Source organism: Lithobates pipiens, unplaced genomic scaffold (genome assembly GCF_037356315.1).
Source record: "Lithobates pipiens isolate NorthernLeopardFrog02 unplaced genomic scaffold, aLitPip1_a1.2 Scaffold_13, whole genome shotgun sequence".
Classification (NCBI taxonomy): Eukaryota; Metazoa; Chordata; class Amphibia; order Anura; family Ranidae; genus Lithobates; species Lithobates pipiens.
This window is the reverse complement of record NW_027507718.1, coordinates 274,778,629-274,799,762: the sequence shown is the minus strand read 5'-3', so window position 1 is coordinate 274,799,762 and position 21,134 is coordinate 274,778,629. Positions and strand designations below refer to the sequence as shown.

Here is a 21,134-nt window from a genome sequence, read left to right as displayed (position 1 = left end):
GTTCGCACCATGCAATCCGATTCCTGTCCGAGTTTGCAGATCGCACTGCGATATGCGAACTGGTCTGGGGGTGTCATTAACTTTTCACTGACACTCCCAACAGTTCGCATAGGACAGTGTGAACTGCCGCCGGGAGGCATGCGATGCGGGAACTCGCATTAGATTTGCAGCGTTCCCGCATCGCAGCAGTGTGAACCCAGCCTTAAGGTAGTCTTTTTTCCAGGTATTCTTTATTCACAGATGGCATAGAAAGCTGGGCAAAAAAATGTGAACCTATGTTTAAGTAAGACTCCCAAACTGTTGTAAACATTTTATTTTGGGGAACCACGTGCATGTTGTACTTGGCCCTATTGGGATTCATCCAGCTATTGCTAAATAATGTGGTTGGACAGGCTTCACTAATGCCACTCTTACTGTCCGACAACACTGCAAGCAAATAGACAAATTTGTGACTGCACTGATCTCTGACAGTAGGGACCTGCCTTGTGCTGCCATTCACAAAATATTACAACCTGTGCCCTCCTGCAACAACCCAACAGCGCTGAATGCCACAGGACTGTGCTATACACTGCCACAGCTCTGTATGATTTATTTTATTTTTTTATGTTATGAATATGCAGCGCTGCCTGTTCATTCATAATAGTAAAAGATCACACACCGTCTGCTACTGATTGTAAACATACATAACCCCAGCCGATGGATCACACTGCTTCTCATTGCTGAGTGTTTTTTAGCTATTATGAATAAACAATTGGGGCAGCATTGTTCACTCATAACGGCAATAGTAAAAGAGCAATTTGTTTAGGGAAGTGGCTGTACCTTTCCCCTATAGAGCGCCTAACCCGTAACTCTAGTGCTATATGCACTTTTTGTCCCCTTTGAGATTAAATAAAAGTGAAAAATTCAGAGAGGGTTTCTTTACCATAATGCTATCCTAATGGATAGTGAAGGACCAGAAAAGACAAATAAGTACTAAAGCGGCTAAAATAGTGATTTGGCACATGTCAAAGGGAGTTCCCCCTTTCCTAATCTAGCCAAAACTAATATGTTAGATGGAATTCTACTTTGAGTACAAATTATGCTGCATGAAGGATTGTGTGCAGAGATTTCAGCATTCTCCTTCAGCCTACATTTTAAAAAGTTCCAGTCTCTTGACCATTCGTTTCACCATAAATTGTCCCTGAAGACAATATATGCATTTAACATATTCTGTGCATGTTAGTACTTTTAAACGCCCCTCTTTTGTATATTTCCATAAGCCCTGAGGCTACTGCTGCATGCCACCACTTTAGTATGTGATGTCAGCAGGCTGTCACTCTATATTCACCTTTGCTCCCCCAGCAGATGCATAAAAAGGTCATATAGGGAGGTAAAGGGATGCACTACTCCAGCACAGAAATGAATTGCACTCCCAGAAGAGGAGGATACGGATATGACATCAAGGATGGGGGGGGGGGGGGGGGGTTCTAGGGAATTCACTGTTCTTGGAGTAATTTATTTTTCTGGAGTAGTCGACTCTTCCTATTGAGTTCAAAAACGCATTCTAAGTGAATTTTAAAAAAATTGCAAGAATTAAATTGTGTGCGTGCTTTTACATACAGTATAGAAGTTGGTGGCAGCACTTATTGAACCACTTCACTACAGGGCACTTATACACCCTTGCTGCCCAGACCAATTTTCAGCGCTCTCACACTTTGAATGCCAATGAATTTGATAGTCACCAGCTCTCTGCTCAGGGAGCCTGGAGATCAGAGGTGTTTGAGTGCCTGGTTCTCAGTCTTGGAGCCAGGGGGGCCAAGTGCAGAATCGGAGCAATGCTACATCCACCTAGGTAAGGATGATGCTAAAAAAACAAGCACACCATACTTCTTTTAGGCTCCATGCACACTGGACATTAAAATAACATTCGAAAAATGGAAGTAGCTTTGCAGTGAGTCATTCATCATTTAACGTCTTTGCGTTTATTAGCGTGTTTTGGCATTTTTCCACGTTATAGTTTTTAGGGGTGTCTTTTTTTCTATTTTCTTTTTTTTTTATTTTTTTTTTTCCAATAGATTAAAAAAACTCTGGTAAGCCATGTTTTTGAGAGTTTATCTGCATTTATGAGAGTTTTTATGTTTTTAAGCATTCTTGTGGTCAGAAAAACAGCTCTTGAACTCTATTTTAGGGCGTTGAGGCAACAGCCCATAAACTCCACTGCTGATAAACTACAGTTTTATGAGCTTCAATGTGCATGGAGCCTTAAGGTGAAGTCTGTAGACGTGTGATGTCTTTTGATAGCATCTAGAAGTGACTTCACACACCTATTCCTGCTAAGTCTCATTGTATCCTTTTTCTTTTCTGCCTAATTTTGTATGTTTGTTTTTGTTTTGGTATTTTCTTAGGGGGGTGACAGTGAAAAGATTTTGGAAGAAGTACTTCAACTGAAACAGTCTTTAGGTGATGCTGAAACTGTAACCCGGGATGCTCAAAGGGAAGCTGCCTTCTTGAGAAGTGAGAACATAGAGTTGAAGGAAAAAATGGTGAGCTTATAGCACAAAGTGCACCAATATTAAAGTCGATATTTTAATCCAGGGCATCTCAACTCGTATTCTGCGGAACCATATAGTTGAAATGCAATTACAATATGTTGTCAAAGTATTGGGACGTCTTTACACGTGCATTAACTTTAATGACATCCCAGTCTTAGTCCATAGGGCTCAATATTTAGCTGGCCCATCCTTTTGCAGCTATGACAGCACTTCAACACTTCTGAGAAGGCTGTCTAGGAGGTTTAGGAGTGTCTCTATGGGAATGTTTGACCATTCTTCCAGAAGTGCATTTGTGAGGTCAGATTCATCCCAAAGATGTTCTATCGCGTTTAGGACTCTGTGCAGGTCAGTCAAGTTCCTTCACCCTAAACTCACTCATCCATGTCTTTATGGACCTTTCTTTGTGCACTGGTCCAAATCATTTTGTGGAGGGGGGATTATGCCGTCGGTCTGTTTTTCAGGGGTTGGGCTTGGCCCCTTAGTTCCAGTGAAGGGAACTCTTAAGGCGCCAGCGTACCAAGACATTTTGAACTATTTCCTGCTCCCAACTTTGTGGGAACAGTTTGGGGATGGCCCCTTCTTGTTCCAACATGACTGTGCACCAGTGCACAAAGCAAGGTCCACAAAGACATGGATGAGCGGGTTTGGGGTGGAGGAACTTGATTATACTATTCATTTTATATGTCTTCTGTGAAAAAAGGGTAGGTGGGGATATGATGTCACTTTCTGTCCCCAAAGTGAACACCTACTGTACACTAGATATGTGCAGCACAGAATAGGAGCACATACTTCAGCCTGTTTTACTTGCAATGTAGCCAGTTCACCCTCCTACCTCTTCATCCCCTTCACACTTGCACACCATTTCCAGCTTTGCTAAAAGTATCCAGTTCATCTATAACTTCTGCTCATAACTAGACAGACCACACTTTATTTTTTTTTTTTTTTTTTTTTTCTTCCAGTAAATACACATCATGGCTTGGGGGCGGAGCCAAGTAGCAAACATGTGCATATATCAGAAGAGAGCTTATGGCCAACAATTAGAGCTGGCAGGGATATGTGAAGTGAGCTAATCAGGATTACATGGCTCCATTTTGAGCTGTTAAACCTATCATTGAAAGCCTTTTATCTGTATGGAAAAAAAATAAATAAGCATTATTGTCACTTCTAAGGACTAGTAAGCTGCAATATTATCCATTCTTGTCCTCTAATGCCACGTACACATGATCAGACTATCCGGCGGACTTAGTCTGGCGGACCTTCTGAATGAATGGACTTGCCCACACACAACCGGACTTTTCTAGTCTAGTCCGCTGGACTATGGCGGGAGTCCGCCGGACTTTTGAAATTAACGGACTTGCCCACACACGGAGGAAAGTCCGTTCGTTTTGAATGCGGCTCCAGGTAGCTGGTACTAGCAAAGGAAGTCAATGTCGCCGCCTTCGGCCACGAGATTGACACGTCGCTGGCCCCGTCACCTGGTATGGACTTAAAGGGCAAGCCCTACGCCCAAAAATCGGCGTGGCCAAACCCCCTACCCCCCAAGTTCCTTAAAGGACCCTTATACAAGCACGCAGCCCGGCCAGTCAGGAAAGGGGGTGGGGACGAGCGAGCGCCCCCGCCCGCCCCCTGAGCCATACCAGGCCGCGTGCCCTCAACATGGGGGGGTGCTTTGGGGAAGTGGGGGCCTTTAATAAGGGGGCCCCCAGATACCGGCCCCCCACCCTATGTGAATGAGTATGGGGTACAATGTACCCCTACACATTCACCTGGTGAAATTTTTTTTTAATAAAACACAAGACTTTAAAATTTATTGCAGAGCTCCGGGGGTCTTCTTCCGTCTTGGGGGGTCTTCTCGCCGGACTCCTCCCGCAATCTTCTGCTCTTTTGCTAGCTCTTTTGCTAGCTCTTTTACTAGCGGAGGAGCCCGGCTTTCTTCTTTGTCGCCGTCCGGGGGTCTTGTCCCCTTCTTCAGTTTTTCTTGCCGGGCCTCCGCTCCTTCCAGCTCTTTTACTAACGGTGCCCTCCCCGCAATGACTTCCGTGTCATTGCAGCCAGAGAGAGCGTTGAGTCAACATCTCAACAAAGAGGAGAAGGTGGCGGCTGCGACGACAGAAGACCGGGCCACCGCTAGTAAAAGAGCTATAGGAAGAAAGCGGAGGCCCGGCAAGAAGAACCGAAGAGGGGGACAAGACCCCCGAACGGCGACGAAGAAGAAAGCCGGGCTCCTCTGCTAGTAAAAGAGCAGAAGATAACGGAGGAGTCCGGCAAGAAGACTCCCGGAGCTGTGCAATAAATTTATTTTAAAACCTTGTGCTGTGTTTTATTTACATTCAATGGGTATGGGGTACATTGTACTCCATTCACATAGGGTGGGGGGCCGGTATCTGGGGGGCCCCCTTATTAAAGGATTCCGATAAGCCCCCCGCCCGCAGACCCCAACAGCCAACGGCCAGGGTTGTTGGAAAGAGGCACTTGTCCTCATCAACATGGGGTCAAGGTGCTTCCCCAAAGCATCCCCCTCATGTTGAGGGCACGCGGCTCGCTCGTCCCCATCCCCTTTCCTGACCGGCCGGGCTACGTGCTTGGATAATGGTCTGATATGGACCTGGGGGTGGGGGGGGGGGGGGATTTTTCGGCATCGGGCTTGCCCTTTAAGTCCATACCAGGTGTCGGGGCCAGCGACTTGTCAATCTTGCCACCGAAGGCGGTGACATTGACTTCCTTCGCTAGTCCCGTCTACCTGGAGCCACGTTCAAAATGAAGGACTTTCCTCCGTGTGCGGGAGCACACAGATGGCCAGATTGTCCACTGGACTCGCAGTACGGCGGACAATTTTGGAGTCAAAACTACTTTCTAAGTCCGCCGAACTTTTGGGGGAAAAAAGTTCGCCGGAGCCCACACACGGGCGGATTGTCTGGCGGACTCTGGTCAGCCGGACCAAGTCCGCCAGATAGTCTGATCGTGTGTACGCGGCATTACACTTTAAAAGGGTTTTTTTTTTTTTTTTGGTTTTTTTTTCCTCCCTGAGACTATACAACCAACTTAAGGCTTTATATAATTTAAATCCAATAGTCTTTATGCCAAACTACATATCAATAAATTTGAAACAAAAAGACGAATTGCTGCACACCCACACAGTGCAATGTTGTTGGCTTTATTGGTATCAAAAAACCTTAAACAACAAAGCACAGATAGGCAGGGGGGGTACAAGGATGATTTTACATCTAAGTTCAATGTGTTTTTTTATTTTTTTATTTTTTTTTTATTTTTTTACAGGATGAACTCGCACTTCATTGCCAACAGAGAGAGAAAGATGCCTCTGCTTCTGAAAAGCAGTTAGAATTGGAGAAGTCCAATTACAAACTAATGCAAGCGGATTTGCAGAAAGAACTGCAATGTGCATTTAATGAGATTAACCAGCTCAACGGCCTTCTTGAAGGAAGAGTCCCTAAAGGTCTGTTCATTTTGCAGTGTGTTGCTCTGCAGAAAGAGCTGTACAGTTTAAAAGGGATTATAAGAAAGAAAAACAGAATGCTTTGTAACACTACTGACTGCAATATATGTGTGTTTTATTCATATATATATATATATATATATATATATATATATATATATATATATATATATATATATATATATATATATATATATATATATATATATATATATATATATATATATTGCAGTTTGCAACTGGTTTACCAGAATTGTGGCTGAAGAGATCGGTCATCTTTTTTTATTTCTATTGCGTGACATTCATTGTAATAGAAATAAAAGTGATTAAAAAAATAAATGAAAAGGACAGCGTAGAAATAAAAAGTAATATAAATAAGGGCCAAAAAAAATAATATTAAAGCTCCCCCATCCCTCCCTGCTCGCCCGCAGAAGTGAACACATACACACTTAAAGCGTTGCCTATGGAGATTTTTAAGTACTGTAGTTTGTCGCCATTCCACAGGCGTGTACAATTTTTTTAAAGCGGGACATGTTGGGTATCTATTAACTCGGAGTAACATCTTTCACAAGGGTACAAAAAATGGGGTTAAATATTGTGCCTTTTAATTAAAGTGTATTTTTTGGCAAAAAAACATACTGTGTGACGTAAAAAATTGCAGCGATTGCCATTTTATTCCCTAGGGTCTCTGCTAAAAAAAAATATATATAATATTTAGGGGTTATACATCATTTTCTAGCAAAAAATACTGATTTAAACTTAAACAAAAAAAAAAGCCTGGGCTTTAAGTGGTTTCGATCTAGTGCACACTGGAGCTCAAAAAAGCCTGTTTTACATGCATTTTATTTATTTATTCTGTCTCTAAACGCCCCTCTGTTAATCCTGTTCAAGCACACATGGGCGTTTACAGAAGTTTAAAAGAAGTGGCATTTAGAGGCAGGGAAAAAAAAAAAACATCCCTGATCCCTGAAGTTGATCCCAAACTGAAGATAATATGGTATCTATTTTTTTTAAAGCATATCTTGGGTATAGGATAGTAGAAATTTACAAAATTGTAAAGAATTGGCAGAAAACTTACTGATAAAGCCTATCCATGAGATCCAGTGGCAGATTCATAGGTGGTTTGTGTTTTTTTTGTTTTTGTTTTTTGCCTGTAAGGTCTCTAGGTTCTATATGCTCATCCATGTGAGCGAACTAGGGATAAAAACTGATTGGTCCCATCCTACAAGTAGCATCACCAATTCATCTATTGCATTTCAGAAAAGACAGCTGTGAAAAATGCTGCTAAGGGATTTCCCATTGTTCTAAGTTGTACTTATAAATAAAATATTTGAATATCACCCCTTCATCTCGGTATGTAATAATCTTAAAAACAAGCTGAGGGGAAGTGACATCAGGAGCCCAGGCAGTGAAGCAGGCAGACTACGAGGGACCAACAGGCATTTAGAGTTGAGTTACATTTTGTTTTGTTTTTTTGTTTTTTGTTTTTTTTTTGGAACACCACTTTAATGTTCCAATATATTGTGCTTTGCAGATCTGCTTTCTCGGGTGGAACTGGATAAGAAGATTGCTGATTGCTCAAAGCAGCTTACCAATGCTCTTGAAGAGAAAAATGCTCTAGAAAAGGAAATTTCTTATTTGTCAGAATTGAAATCTTTGCCAAGTGAAAATGAACAACTTAAGAACCAGGTAAGTGTGTGTGCTTTTTGGTTTTCTTCCTTCCCCCCCCCCCCCCCTACAATTGGCACTGACCTTTTGCATTATATTGCTAGTAAACTTATCTTAACCATAATAATTTGTAATGAGGTGTGTACTATATTTCTATAATTTACATTTTACAACTGGAGAGTAGCTCCCTGCTTCTAATATCTGTTGAGATTGTCACATTTGGAGAGATGTATGTGAACTAATGCCATTGAATCTTGTGAGCAAAAAGTTAGCTTTGTAGGCCTGATGTAGTTCTCCATATTGTGTGCTCGCTGTTTATTAAAGGAGACCTATTGTCACAGCCATCAAGTATATATCGACAGTACACCACGGATCTTTGATGCAATTATTCAGGTGATCACGTCACAAAGGTAAAGTCGCACTTTACAATTGTGAATGTGAATAAACATTCGGACAGTATTTTAAATATCCCTGATGTGCAGTGCATATCTGCAATAGGTTATGCTCCGCTCTTCCTATTGGTAGTCACCCATTGGAGGCGCCACGTCCGTGCTTACATCCAGATTCATTTCGATCTACATTCTCTTTTGACAAAAAAAAATTGGAACACTGATTTTGAAAATATTGTTTTCGGATCCGTGTAAAGGAAATATATATGAATTTTTCTCTTTCGATTATAATCCAGAGGGAATGTAGAAATTACAACTTTTATAGCCGCAAGATTAAATGATCGGCTTGGTAGGCAACCTTTGATGAAAATGATTGAATCCGCAAACCCTAGGGGCTGCGCATGTACTGTGGTTTAGCCTTATGATTGAGAAATACTTTAGTTAATATAGCACAAATTAAATAGTGCACTAACGGCTATCGGTACATGCGCAGCGTTAGCGGCGCCTCATCCATTTTATGTTGTATGTATGTCTATTGTTTGGTGTCGGTTTTTATAGGGAATAACGTAGTAGGAACATTATTGTGGGGTATTTATGAAATGTATAGGTAGAGCAGACTAAGAGCACTTTTAGTAAGCTATAGAGCAGAGTTAATCTTATGTATAAATTTTATTAACAAAATAAACTTTTTTGCATATATTTAATCTCCAAATCTTTTATTTGTCCAATAACACTAAAGTAGCCACCTTTGCCACCTTGGGCTGCCCCTTCTCTTAGGAGTATACTAAGGTGAAAAAAAAACTATTTTATGCTAGTGAATTGGCTATAGTGTTATCCCCCAAAATCAGGAGGAGAGACATAAATTGGTTTATTTTGGTGAAAAAATAGAAAGGGAATTTCTTTATATTTGCACTAAAGATTGTCTTGGTGGCGAATATAAAATAGGGTCATTTAGTTGTTTTTGAGATGTTCAGGTGATTAAACACTGGCAAAAAGACAGGATTTCTCTCCTAGGCGTAGGTTTCGGCCTTTTTGCTAGTTGTGATTGTCAAGTCTTTGCACGAAAACAGCTTATCAACAGCTCCAGATCCATTTTTTTCTATGGCTTACCTACCCTCAGTACCTTCCATGTGGGACTAAAGGTCACAGCAAGTATTAAATGACCACACAACCTTTCCTTGTGGGGAAGGAGGGCGCTGGCAGGTTTTAGTAGAAAATCTCTTGAGGTAGCCAGCACACTGGGGCTTGAGGCACAGTGCCCTCTTGGCTGACTTGAACCTCTGTTCCCAGCAAGGGTCCCAATATCCATGTAAGCAGGCCATGACTTATTGACAGCAGGGAGTTGGGGTAGCTTTAGCCATGCGTCTAAATCTCCCTTTCCTCTGAAGCCTGATCCACGTTAGGAACTCATGCAGAGGCTACTGACAGGCGGTGAGAAAGAAATGCAGCGTCTCCTGTTTTTAACTCTATTTTTTGCCACCAATACACATGGTTGCGGGGCATCTGCAGCTCTTCATGATCTACTTGAATGTCTAGCATTTGGGGGGCTTGTCGCCCGCTGATCACTTCATGTCGGGGGAACTTTGCTGCTGGCACAGCATGTAAACATCTCTGTCTGCTGCTTATTGTAGCTTCAGGTGGGGCGGTTGTTGGGTGGCAGAAACGCAGCTGAACTGTGCATATTTGCAATACCCCATTTCCCCCCTCCCCCCCCCCCCCCCCCCAACCAAGCCTTAAGGATCCCAAATACCTGGCCGCAGCTGCCTGTGCAATGTAGCTTTGACACATTTACTTTTCTAGTATGTTCGCTACTTCTGTGGGGCACCTTCCTCCAGTTCCCCTGTAATAACAGAGGAATTCTCATCTATCGCCAAAGATGGGGCAATTTGGTCCATGGTTTATAGAGTTTTTTTTTTTTTTTTTTTTTTTTTTTTTTTTTTTTCCTTCTGGATCTTCTGTGGGTAAGGCTCTGTATATGAAGGTTTTCATGTATGTATTCTTCTTTGTTGAACTAAGAGCACTAGGTTTCTTTTCTTTTTTTTTTTTTTTCAACCTAACTATGAAATGTCAGTTCCTATATTTTATTTTTAATGGGAGATCTATCCTGTTAGTACCATTATCATTTAAATGTAATTGCAACCGCACTAAGTCTTTATATTTGCCTGTCCTGACTTTTCTAAGAATGCCATTGTTGAACCAATAAAAAACAACACAGCTGCTTTACAAAAAGTCTCCTGTCCATGCTCCTATCCTTTCATTCCTATAGAATGGTGATACGATATTCGAACATCCCCCTCTAACAGGGGTTAAGTCTTCCGATACTGTACTTAGAAATGTATATTGCAGATATTGCTCATCATGGCTTAAAATTAAAAGATAAAATAAAGAAGTATTTTGATCACTGTTTACTAGGTACAGAAAACATCAAGTGAACTCCAACTCTTAAAAAATGAAAAAGAACAATCGGAATCTATAATATGCGATCAGAACAGCAAGATGCAAGAGCAAAAGGAACAGATTGATAAACTAATAGAGGATGTGAGCAACACACAGGCAAAGTTCCAGCAAGCTGAGCAGCAATACTCTGAGCTTAAAATACTGTATGAGGACCTTCAGACGAGATGCTTACTCACAAATGAAGAAATTAGGAAAAAGGACATTGAGGCTGAATGTCAAGTGAAAGACATTAATGACCTGAAACATTCTTTAGAAATATTAGAAGTACAGGTAAGTCTAGTTGTATTACTTTGTATACTTCACTGACATTGATGATTTCTGACTTGTATTTTTTTTATTTTTAAACAATAGCTGTCAAGCGCACAACAAGAAAGGGAAGCGTTGGTTCAAGCCCAGCAGGTAACATGGTTAGAAAATATTTTCTTGCTTCAGAGGACAGTTGAGTAAGTGTCACTTAGGGCCTTCTTAATTATTCCTTCCACAGGACCATGCGTCTCACACTAGCAGCATAGAAGAAACACTTAAGTCCATGGTGTTTGAGAGAGACAACCTCCAGGAAGAGTTAAGCAATGTAAGTGTTTTTCCTCCTCTTAACTGAAACAGAGTTTGAGGCACATAAAAAAAAATATATTTATCTGTGTGTGTGTGTTTAGACTTTGACTTTGCCACCCCTTTTAAAAAGTGATCACAGAACTGTTGTCAGGTGGCTGGGGGGTTGTTTTAAGCCTGAAAAGCTTGTACCGTCTCGCCACAACATCATATGTTTTAGTGCGGCCCCTTTCACCTAAATGAGTCCTGTTCAGCAACAGTTCTGTCCGCCAGATTCAGCAAGGGTTGTCATATTTGCTACAGCAGCTGTACAACCCCCTCTGACTGCTGTTAGAGTACGGGGGGGGGGGGGGGGGGTAGTGTAAACTGGCTTAACTGCCTGTTTTTGCTGGCCATGTGTGACGAAGCCTTAAGGATTTACTTTCTCTTGATCATTGATATTCAATGATATACACACTTTTCTAGATGTTACAATTTCCATGTTTTGATTGAAGCATTTTATTTCTTTTTATCCTGTTTTAAGTTGTATATATTTATTTTTAGCTATCATCTTTGGTTGAAACTCTTCAGCAACAAGCACAGACGCATTCTGAACTGTTGAGAGAAAAACAGGATTTGGTACAAAAGCACCTTCAGCTCATGTCTGAAAAGGAACAACTTCAAGAGCAGTTGAATAACTCTCAGCCCTTACTAAGTATCATGCAAACTGAGTGCTCAGAAGGTCAACTTAAAATTCAAGAGCTGCAGGAGAAGATAACACTGCTTGATCGACAAAGAGATGAACTTCAGTGTAAGGTTGAAGAGCTTACATCTGAGAAGAATATTCTAAAACAAGATCTAAATGACAACATTGAAATGGTGAATAAAACCTCTTTAGCAATTGAATATCTAACCATTACTGTACATAAGTGACAATATCAAGCTGCACAATTTCACATGCCCATGAACCTGCAAAAGCTACAGTACTCAATTGCCCATAGTCAGCACTTTAAAGCCTTTAAAACTCTTCATTTTTATGTTCACAGTAGAGGTCGACCGATATATCGGCTGGCCGATATTTGCCATTTTTTTAATTAATCGGCATCGGCCGATTGAGCTGATAAAAAGGCCGATTTAGAACAGCGGGACTTGGAAATGACTTCTGTAATAGAAGTCAGTGTAAGTTGCCTGAGTCTTCATAGAAACGTCTTTCCTCCTCTCTGGGCAGACTGCCAAGAAAAGAACAGAAAGATACAATGTTTACACTTGAATGAATGAAGTCATCTCAGTGTGTAGAAGTTCTCAGTTTAACCATTTAAAGACTAAATCTTTTCTGACACTTGTTGCTTACAAGTAAAAGTCCTGTATTTTCTGCCAGAAAATCACTTAGACCCCCCAAAAAGTATATATATTTTTTTTTAGCAGAGATCCTAGGGAATAAAATAGCGGTTGTTGCAACATTTTATGTCACACAGCATTTGCGCAGAGGTCTTTCAAATGCATTTTTTTGGGGGAAAAAAAATACACTAAATGATTTAAAAAAAAAAAAAAAAAACTAAAACAGTAAAGTTAGTCTTTTTTTTTTTTTTTTTTTTTTTTCGTCCAAAAGTTTTGAGTACTTGTTTTTATTTTATAGGCTGCTTGCACACTGGAGCGGGCAGACGTTGATGGTAAAATGTTGCTAGTTTTAGCAGTGCTTTACCATCATTTTAGCGGTGCTATTCGGCTGCTAGTGGGATGCATATAATCCTAGCTAGCGGCCGAAGAAGAGGTTAAATGCGCCCGTGAAGCACCTCTGCCAAATCGCATTGCATGCGCTTGGGCAGTGGTGCCCATTAATATCAATGGGCAGGAGTGTTGTAGAAGCGGTATACACCACTCCAAACGTGCTGCTTGCATCGCCTCAGTGTGAAAGCACTCTGTCTTTCACACAGACTGCAGGGGAGCCGTTTTGCAGGCACTTTACAGGCGCTATTTTTTAGCCCAAAAGCACCTAAAAAAAACGCCCCAGTGGGAAAGGTGTCTGTTAGGTTTTATGAGATGAAGGGGGATAAAAAAATAAAATAAAAATCGGCCTAACATATCGGCCCAAAAAAATCGGCATCATATATTGGCCATCGGCCGCCATGATTTCTAAATATCGGCATCGGCCAGAGAAAAACCCATATCGGTCGACTTCTAGGCCATCATTCACTGTGAACTAGAATTATTGCTCTCTTTCTGTCTTGTGAATAGATATCCTATAAAGTGGCACAATTGTCGTATTTGTACATGGGGACCAGAGGCTTTTAAAGTTTTATAGGGGGCTCTGTGGACACAAATCTCTAGATGAAAAGAATCCACGTAGGTCACAGACTTTATATCTCTCTAATGCCGCGTACACACTACCAGACTTTTCAACAGACATGGTTCAGCTGACAATCCGATGGTCTTTGCAGCTGAGGTCCGCCAGACTTTCAAACGAACGGACTTGGCCACACAAGATCACTCCAAAAGTCTGACGGATTCGAACGTGATGACGTAGAATAAGGAAGTTCGTAGCCAATAGCTGCTCTAGCATCGGTTTCAGTCCGTCGGACTAGCACACAGACGAACGGATTATCTGCTAAAAGCAGAGTCCGGTGGGCAAATTTGAAGCCAGTCTTATTTCTAGGTCCGCCAGACTTTTGGGAAGAAAAAGCCCGCTGGATCCCACACGTGATTAAATTGTCTGGACGCTGGTCCGCCGTTAAGTCCGATCGTGTGTACGCGGCATAAGTCTACATTTGTGAAGTGGGATGATGGGATCTTTAAGGTCAAGGGAAGGTAGAACAACAAAAGTGCATGTTTTTCCTTTTTAAGGAGACCTCTGTCACCATTTAAACTCTGTTATATCTGGTTTAGCACAGTCTATTCGATTGATCTGAACCCAGAAATGCTCAGAGCTGATTGCTTCAGGGTTCATACTTCAGAGGAGATCAGTAAATAGATTTTTACTGTCCTCCTGCCACTCTCCTTCCCACCGCATGTTGCCAGGAGTGACAGTTAAGCCCCAGACACATGGTTTGGGTTTATTTATAAATGTATAGAACAAATTTGGCAGCTGTAATTCAATTCTATGTGAAAACTGGGAGTAAAAATCTAAATGTTTTGTGGCATATAAGCAGGCTTCCAACATGCTGATTTTTTTAATTTTTTTTCCGAAAATGCCAATTGTATGGCTGTCATGCCGATTCAGTGGTTTCAGTACTTTGAGTCTCTGATCCAGAGCAAGAATGCATATTATTACTTCACTAGTATTCTTGATTATTCTGAGTCACTATTCCAAATGATATTGAAACCGACAGCCAGGCACCTTGCATTTTCAGACAGGTTGGCAATGGAAACCTATGTATTTCTTAAGGATTTTCTTTGTCTATAAGGTCCCTGGTATGAGAACAAGAGCAGTTCCGTGTAAGATAGTAATTGTAGTACTTTCTCAGCAGGGATGGCATGTTTTCCACAGTCTTCCTTTAAGTGTGAAAACATATTGTTTGCAACAAAAACCTTTTGGTGCTCTGTAGTGTTACATAGTTGGTGAAGTTGAAAAAACAAACAAGTCCATTCAGTCGAACCTAAAGTATGTGTATTTATGTTCATAGTACATTGTATACCCCTGTATGTTGTGGTCGTTAAAGTGGTTGTAAACCCTTACAACAAACTTTGACCTACAGGTAAACCTAGATTAAGGCTTACCTGTAGGTCCAAGAAATATCTCCTAAACCTACACGGTTTAGGAGATATTTGGCGAAAGACAGGCACCGCTGTCTCTGAGCGCGGCACCGTCGACGCCAAATATGCCGTGCGTGGCGGCTCCCGTGCGCATGCGCGAGAGTGACGTCATCGCCGAAGGACAGCGGCGGAGCAGCGAGACCCACCGAGAAGATGGATGCGGTGACATCGCTGGCTCCTGTGTCAGGTAAGTGACACATAATGGACTACTATGCGATGCATAGTAGTCCGTTATGCTTTTCCTTTGCAGGGAATGAAAGAGGAAGTAAACTCATAGGGGTTTACTTCCTCTTTAAGGTGCCCATCTAATTTTTTTTTTTATTTTTTTTAATTGATGCTCCCTGCTGATACGACTGCTTGTGGAAGTGAATTCCACATCCTTACTGATCTGACAGTAAAGAAGCCTCTGCAGTTTAAGGTTAAATGCGTCTCTTCTAATTTTAGTGAATGGCTGTGTGTCTTTTTTAAATTCCCTTTCACTTAAAAGGTTCTTTCCCTATTTTAGAGTCACCAGTATGGTATTTGTACATTGATATCATATCTGCTCTCAAGCGTATTCTCCAGAGTGAATACATTCAATGCTTGTAGTCTTTCCTCTTAGCTGAGGTCCGCCAGTCCCTTAGCTTTGTTGCCCTTTTTTCTTTTTTTCTTTTTTTCTCTCCAGCACATCCTTCCTGAAGACTGGTGCCCAGAACTGGGTGGCATACTCAAGATGTGGCCAGACCAGAGTCTTGTAGAGTGGGAGAATTATAGTTTTGTGTCTGGCCTGAATCCCTTTTTAATACAAGCCAGTATTCTGCTGGCTTTGTTAGCAGCAGCCTGGCATTGCATTCCATTGTTGAGCCTGTCATCTACTAGGATCCCCAGGTTCTTTTCCATCCTAGATTCCCCCAGAGGTTCTCCATCCTAGTGAGTAACTTGCATTCATGTTTTTGGCACCCAAATGCGTTACTTTACATTTTTCAATATTAAACCTCATTTGCCAGCAGTCCATTTTTAGGCAGCAGTGATGTGTAGCAGGGTGCGGTGTAATGCAATCTTATTGTTTTTAATATTATTTTATTGAATTGCACAGCTTTTTTTTTTTTTTTTTTTTTTTTTTCTCTTCTTTTTTTTTTTTTTTTTCTTTCTTTCTCCACTTCAGGTAACCTTAGAGTAGCATGGTGCTTTCCGCTAGTTGTGACATATGCACCATCCAGTGAGGTGTGATATGCAAACATGCATAATATCACACATCTCTGGAACACAGAAAAACACTGCATTCTGGTGTGACCATTATGACACCCAATTCAGTTCCCATCTTATCTTTTCCTTTTTGGTCCTTCTTTTTTTTTTTTTTTTTTCAAGATATTTTTAAAGTAAATGCTTACTGTTTTGCATTTCCTTTTTCCTTTTTTTTTTTTTTTTTTTTTTTTTTTTTTATAGCCGTATATAAAAAAAAAATCTGTTTTAGCAGGGTTACTATGAATATTTCATATATACAATTGGCAGTCAGCGGGTGGAGCTATAGGCTTTTTTTCACATTTACTGAGCTACTGTTTGCATTGTTTTACAATGTCAGTATTCATATTTTAATATCCATTAACGGAAGTTATTTTTGTACACACATTTTATTCAGTCAATTGAAACCCAGGATGAACTGAGGACGACCCAGGAGGAGCTTAAATGCCAGAAACAACTTGTGTCAGATCTGAGAAAACAGATTTCAGATTATGCTGAACGTATTTCTATACAAGCAGTAAACCATGAGGACACCACAGAGGTAAAGTCTAGATTCTAATGAACTGATACCTGTTAACAGTGGTGATTTAACATTATTATTTTTTTTTTTTTTTTTATAATAATGAACTTTATTTTATATAGTGCCTTTTTAAAGGTAGCTTCTAAAAGTGCTTTACAAGGAATGCACAAGATAACATAAAGGGACAATATAAAAGCTTATCTTCTCATGGGTCCAGTTGCTCTTTGAAACTATCTTTAATGTATATGTGTGTGTGTGTGTGTATATATATATGTGTATGTATATGTATGTATATGTTTATCAAAGCATACTGGTTTTCTTTACCCTTCCAGTGGCCAGTTTTGTCATTAATCCATGTATAATATTGCTATCAAATAAAAATCCATTACAATTCATATAAACTAGTTATTGCATACTTGCATTGGATGAGAACATCTCCTAAACATTTATTGTAGGAGTGCCAATTTAACCAAAGTGTAAATATCTATATACTGCTCTATCCAGGTTGTATTTGAGGCTTGAAGAGCTCCCTGAGGTGATTTAGAGCTGTGTGTCTCATTCGCACAGCAGAAAGGGCCAAGTGCAGTAAGAATTCAGTGGTTTTCTGTGCCTTCCTTTACAGGTAGATACAGACAGTTGCGGCCACTCCACCTGTAAAAAGCAATGGCAGGTTAAAAGTGGCTGCAGCTGTTCAACAATTTTCAGATGTAATCTCACAGTTCATAGTTGGGTATTGTTAGCAATAGATCAAATATTGCAGGAACCGTGCCTGTTTGTTTTTTTTTGTTTTTTTCTTTTTCTTTTTTTTTTTTTTTGCACTGTATGAATAAGGCCCTTTTCACACTTGTGCGACTTGTACTGCAAAGTCGCATGGCAAATCATACCTCATGATTTCCGAGTACCATTCATATCTGTGCGACTTCAAGATGCACTGACTTCAAAGTCATCCCTGTACTACTTTGGTCTGACTTTGATGCAAGGTGAGATCCATAGACCTCAAGTTTACACAGGCATTCCCTGAAATCGCTGCAAAATTGAGGTAAAATCACAGCAGTGTAAAAGGGGCATTAGGCCTAAATCCCACCAACACATGTTTTGCAATTAACCTTGCACATTTTCTTTTTGTAATTCCTGTCATGGCAATATGCTAATCTACAAAATGTGAATTGCTGTTGGGACTTAAGGACATGATGGTAACAAGCCCTATAAAAGATTACCCAGTGCAGTCTTTCAAAATCCCCTGACACATCCAGATCGGTTTAAAGGCAGAAGTGCTCTGTGCAAGCCCATGCAGCATATCAGTAATTTATACAATTGTAATCCCAAACTCTGCTTTTAAAATGCTTTGATATGTGGTTCTTTGTGAAGTTACAGTAGCATTAAACACAAGTATCCTCTGATATGTAATAACGAGAAAAACAAAAAAAGTTACTGTAATAAGTGAACCGCTTTTAACTAGCTAATGTTTGTTTCCCTGTTTTTATAATAAAATTGATGGGACGTACTTCTGAAATTACTTACTTTCTGTCTTTAATGTTTTTATGCTTTTTGGCATTTGTGCCACAAAATAAAATCCAGGCTAGTGAAGCAAATTCTGATACAATTGGCATTAAGAAAATGGAAGAAGACCATCAGAGTTTAATTACTGAAATTCAAGTTGTCAATGAAAGCCTCAAATCCGCTGAGCTGGCTCTAGCCACTATGGAAGAGGAGAAGCATGAACTTATGCAGAGACTTGATGCTCTTGAAGAGGACCTCCAATCTGTCATGGAACAGAGAGATGAGTTTGAGAATGCCAAGAACAACCTTCTGGTAGAAAAGGATGCCCTTCAAGCCAAAGTGGAGAGAGCTACCAAACAAGTTTGTGAGGTATATACCGGTAATGCTTAAAATGTTATATATATATATATATATATATAATCTCTTTTTTTTTTTTTTTTTTTTTTTTTTTTTTATTATACTCTTATATAGAGATGAAGTCTGGGATCGGGTGGGGGGTTGGTAGAAGGGGTCCTTTTTTTATCTTTTTAGTTTATGTAAAATATATGTAATAACCTGCAGCTCCAACAGCTAGATGAAGAGTTGCCCGAGAAGCCACCACATGAAGATGTAATGGGACAAATGGAACAGATGCAAGAGAAAGAAAAGCTGCTAGAAACACTGAAAGCTGTAACAGATGAAAGAGACCAGCTCAAACTTGATTTACATGACAACATTGAAATGGTAAGAATGACAGGTTACAGCGCTGGCTGGCAAAGTGTTCTTACAGTATTTGTAGTAAATGGGGTTTTGTTTCTCAGTCCATAGAAACACAGGAAGAACTGCGAAATGCTCTGGATGAGCTGAAAGAAAAGTCCAGGCTATTTGATGCACTGACATCACAAGTGGATGGCTCTAATGGCCAAACAAGTAATCTGGAAAAGAACCTGGAAGTGAAAGTAAATATCATCATGTTCTGTTTTCAGTTCAGCGACGTTAAGTGCCACTTAATGATATCCTTAATCTCCAATAATAATCCGTAGGCATCCACAGCATAATGGCCCTGTGATCTATTTTCATGAAATTGGTTTACTGTGTTTTTCTGCCTTTTTGTATTTTTTCTGCCTTTTTGTAATGTCTTCGGTGGGCTAAACACCCTCTCCTTTTCTCTCTCAATGCCCTTTGTTTGGCATAAGCAGTGAACTGTTGTGGTCATCTGCACTGCTCTATGCACACCACAAATCTGATTAGTCTCTAGTGCTTTTTGGCAGTAAGCAAGGGTGGCTACCTTTTACAATATACAGTGGTACCATGTAGAAAAAATATAGGCACCCTCTAACTTGTTGTGCTTTTAAGGACATTTTTCCCGCACAATATTTCCTAAGTAATTTTTAACGAAGATATTTTTAAGATACAGAATCAGTCTATATGACACAGTCTATATATGTGAAACTTATTCACGGAGACGAGTGATCATACAAAATAGCTACATTTATTGGTTGACAGAAAACAAATATTTACATGAAATATTAAAATACAGATTACATTACTTGATCATTTTGACAATTTCTGGGAACACCCTCAAACTGGGCGTAGTAGTACCTTGGACACAATTATCACCATTATCATTTCTCGGTAGAATCAATAACCTTTTGATAATTGACAATTAAACAGAATGTCTGTATTTCACACATCCAACCGTTACTATACTGCAGGTAAGTAAGTGGTTAACAATGTGAAATAAATTAGACATTTGTTTGTCAATAAAATTGGCATCTATGCAAAAAGAAATGTATGAAAAATTTAATTTAGAGAAAAATCTAAAAGGCGGTTATTGATTCGGGAGAAGTATTTCAATAATAGAATATTCAAAAACATCAATATTTAAGAGAACATAAAATAGATGATAAACATATATTTACCCATTTCTAATATGGCTATTAGTGTGGAGTGTTACCAGGAATTTTAAGATGGCTGTCGTGGCTTCAACATTCCAAGGAGCAGGGATCTTCATGAATGTAAAATGTGTATTCATGCATGTCTTCCAGTGTCCCTTCTCAGGGGGGGTCCCTAAGCTTCCCCCTGACTCTCTCCCCCCAGCTCTCCTCCGAGCTTCCTTTTCCCTCCTTTTTCTTTCTAGTTTCTTAAATATCCTCTTAAACAAAAGGATCATAAAATTATACTAAGTTCTGCCCAGAGGGTATGTGTTCCCTCCTCATTGGCCGGCAGACTTAATGGTTAGCTTTCCCGGGAGTCTCGTGATTTTAAGGTATTAGCACCTTCCACCACCAGGTGTCTCACCTATGTTTGGTGTTTTATTTCTTTAAGTTAATATTTTTCCAATTCTGTAATATGTGTTCGTTATTTATATGTTCTAACGAATATATTTCGAGTGTTCAAGAATTATGGCATAATGTAAAATACGCTTTAACATAAATTTCCAATAATCACTTGCATAAATTGGTGATATATATGCATATCAATGTAGATCTGTTAATCTTTAGTCCGTTTAGAAAGGACACAGGTTAGATATATATCAAACAAATCACATACAATTATTATCTATATGGATACATGTATAATTTGGGTATCCAATCAATATTTGTTTATCTAAACATAGGTTAAATTCTTATACAATTCTAATCATGATTTATGTTTTTTATAATACTAATTTGTTGCTAAAACACTTCTACTTATAATCACACTTTCATATATAATTTCTTTGTGACCAAGTTCTTTAGATCATTAGATACTAAAATTATAATCTCAGTTGTGACCTATGTAGAATTTAAATGGCTTAGAAAAATATGGATGATACTGGTATATGAATCTTACAGCAGGTTTTGAGATGAACTCTATAGTAAGATATCATATCCCGGCTTCTCATATACGTATATTATGATGTAAAAAAAAAAAATACACAATTTTCAATGTTTCCTCGTAGTGTCTTCAAATGAACAGTGAACATTCATGCATACAGTCCCATTGTTTACTTTTCTAATAGAGGTGTCTTATTTGCCCTGTGGGGGAGATCTCCATTTCGTATCTTAGTCCATTGTCTCATTGGCATCTGAGTCCATATTGAGGTTGACTTTAGTATATCTGTTCACTCTCTAATACAATAGGTTTATTTATTT

At 39.7% G+C, this 21,134-nt stretch overlaps 1 protein-coding gene across 5 annotated transcripts in view; it reads left to right on the top strand.

Moving 5' to 3' along the window:
• Window positions 1–21,134, top strand: part of CENPE (centromere protein E) — a 151,581-nt gene that overhangs the window by 69,191 nt on the left and 61,256 nt on the right. For 4 of the 5 annotated variants that reach the window (XM_077476655.1, XM_077476656.1, XM_077476652.1 and 1 more), the window contains 11 exons: window positions 2,385–2,522; window positions 5,808–5,985; window positions 7,520–7,674; window positions 10,455–10,769; window positions 10,851–10,898; window positions 10,984–11,070; window positions 11,592–11,906; window positions 16,396–16,539; window positions 18,097–18,387; window positions 18,580–18,741; window positions 18,819–18,956. In XM_077476655.1, the coding sequence (XP_077332781.1) occupies window positions 2,385–2,522; window positions 5,808–5,985; window positions 7,520–7,674; window positions 10,455–10,769; window positions 10,851–10,898; window positions 10,984–11,070; window positions 11,592–11,906; window positions 16,396–16,539; window positions 18,097–18,387; window positions 18,580–18,741; window positions 18,819–18,956 (1,971 nt within the window). The remainder of the gene's footprint in view (window positions 1–2,384; window positions 2,523–5,807; window positions 5,986–7,519; window positions 7,675–10,454; window positions 10,770–10,850; window positions 10,899–10,983; window positions 11,071–11,591; window positions 11,907–16,395; window positions 16,540–18,096; window positions 18,388–18,579; window positions 18,742–18,818; window positions 18,957–21,134) is intronic. The other variant, XM_077476653.1, reaches the window with a different exon arrangement.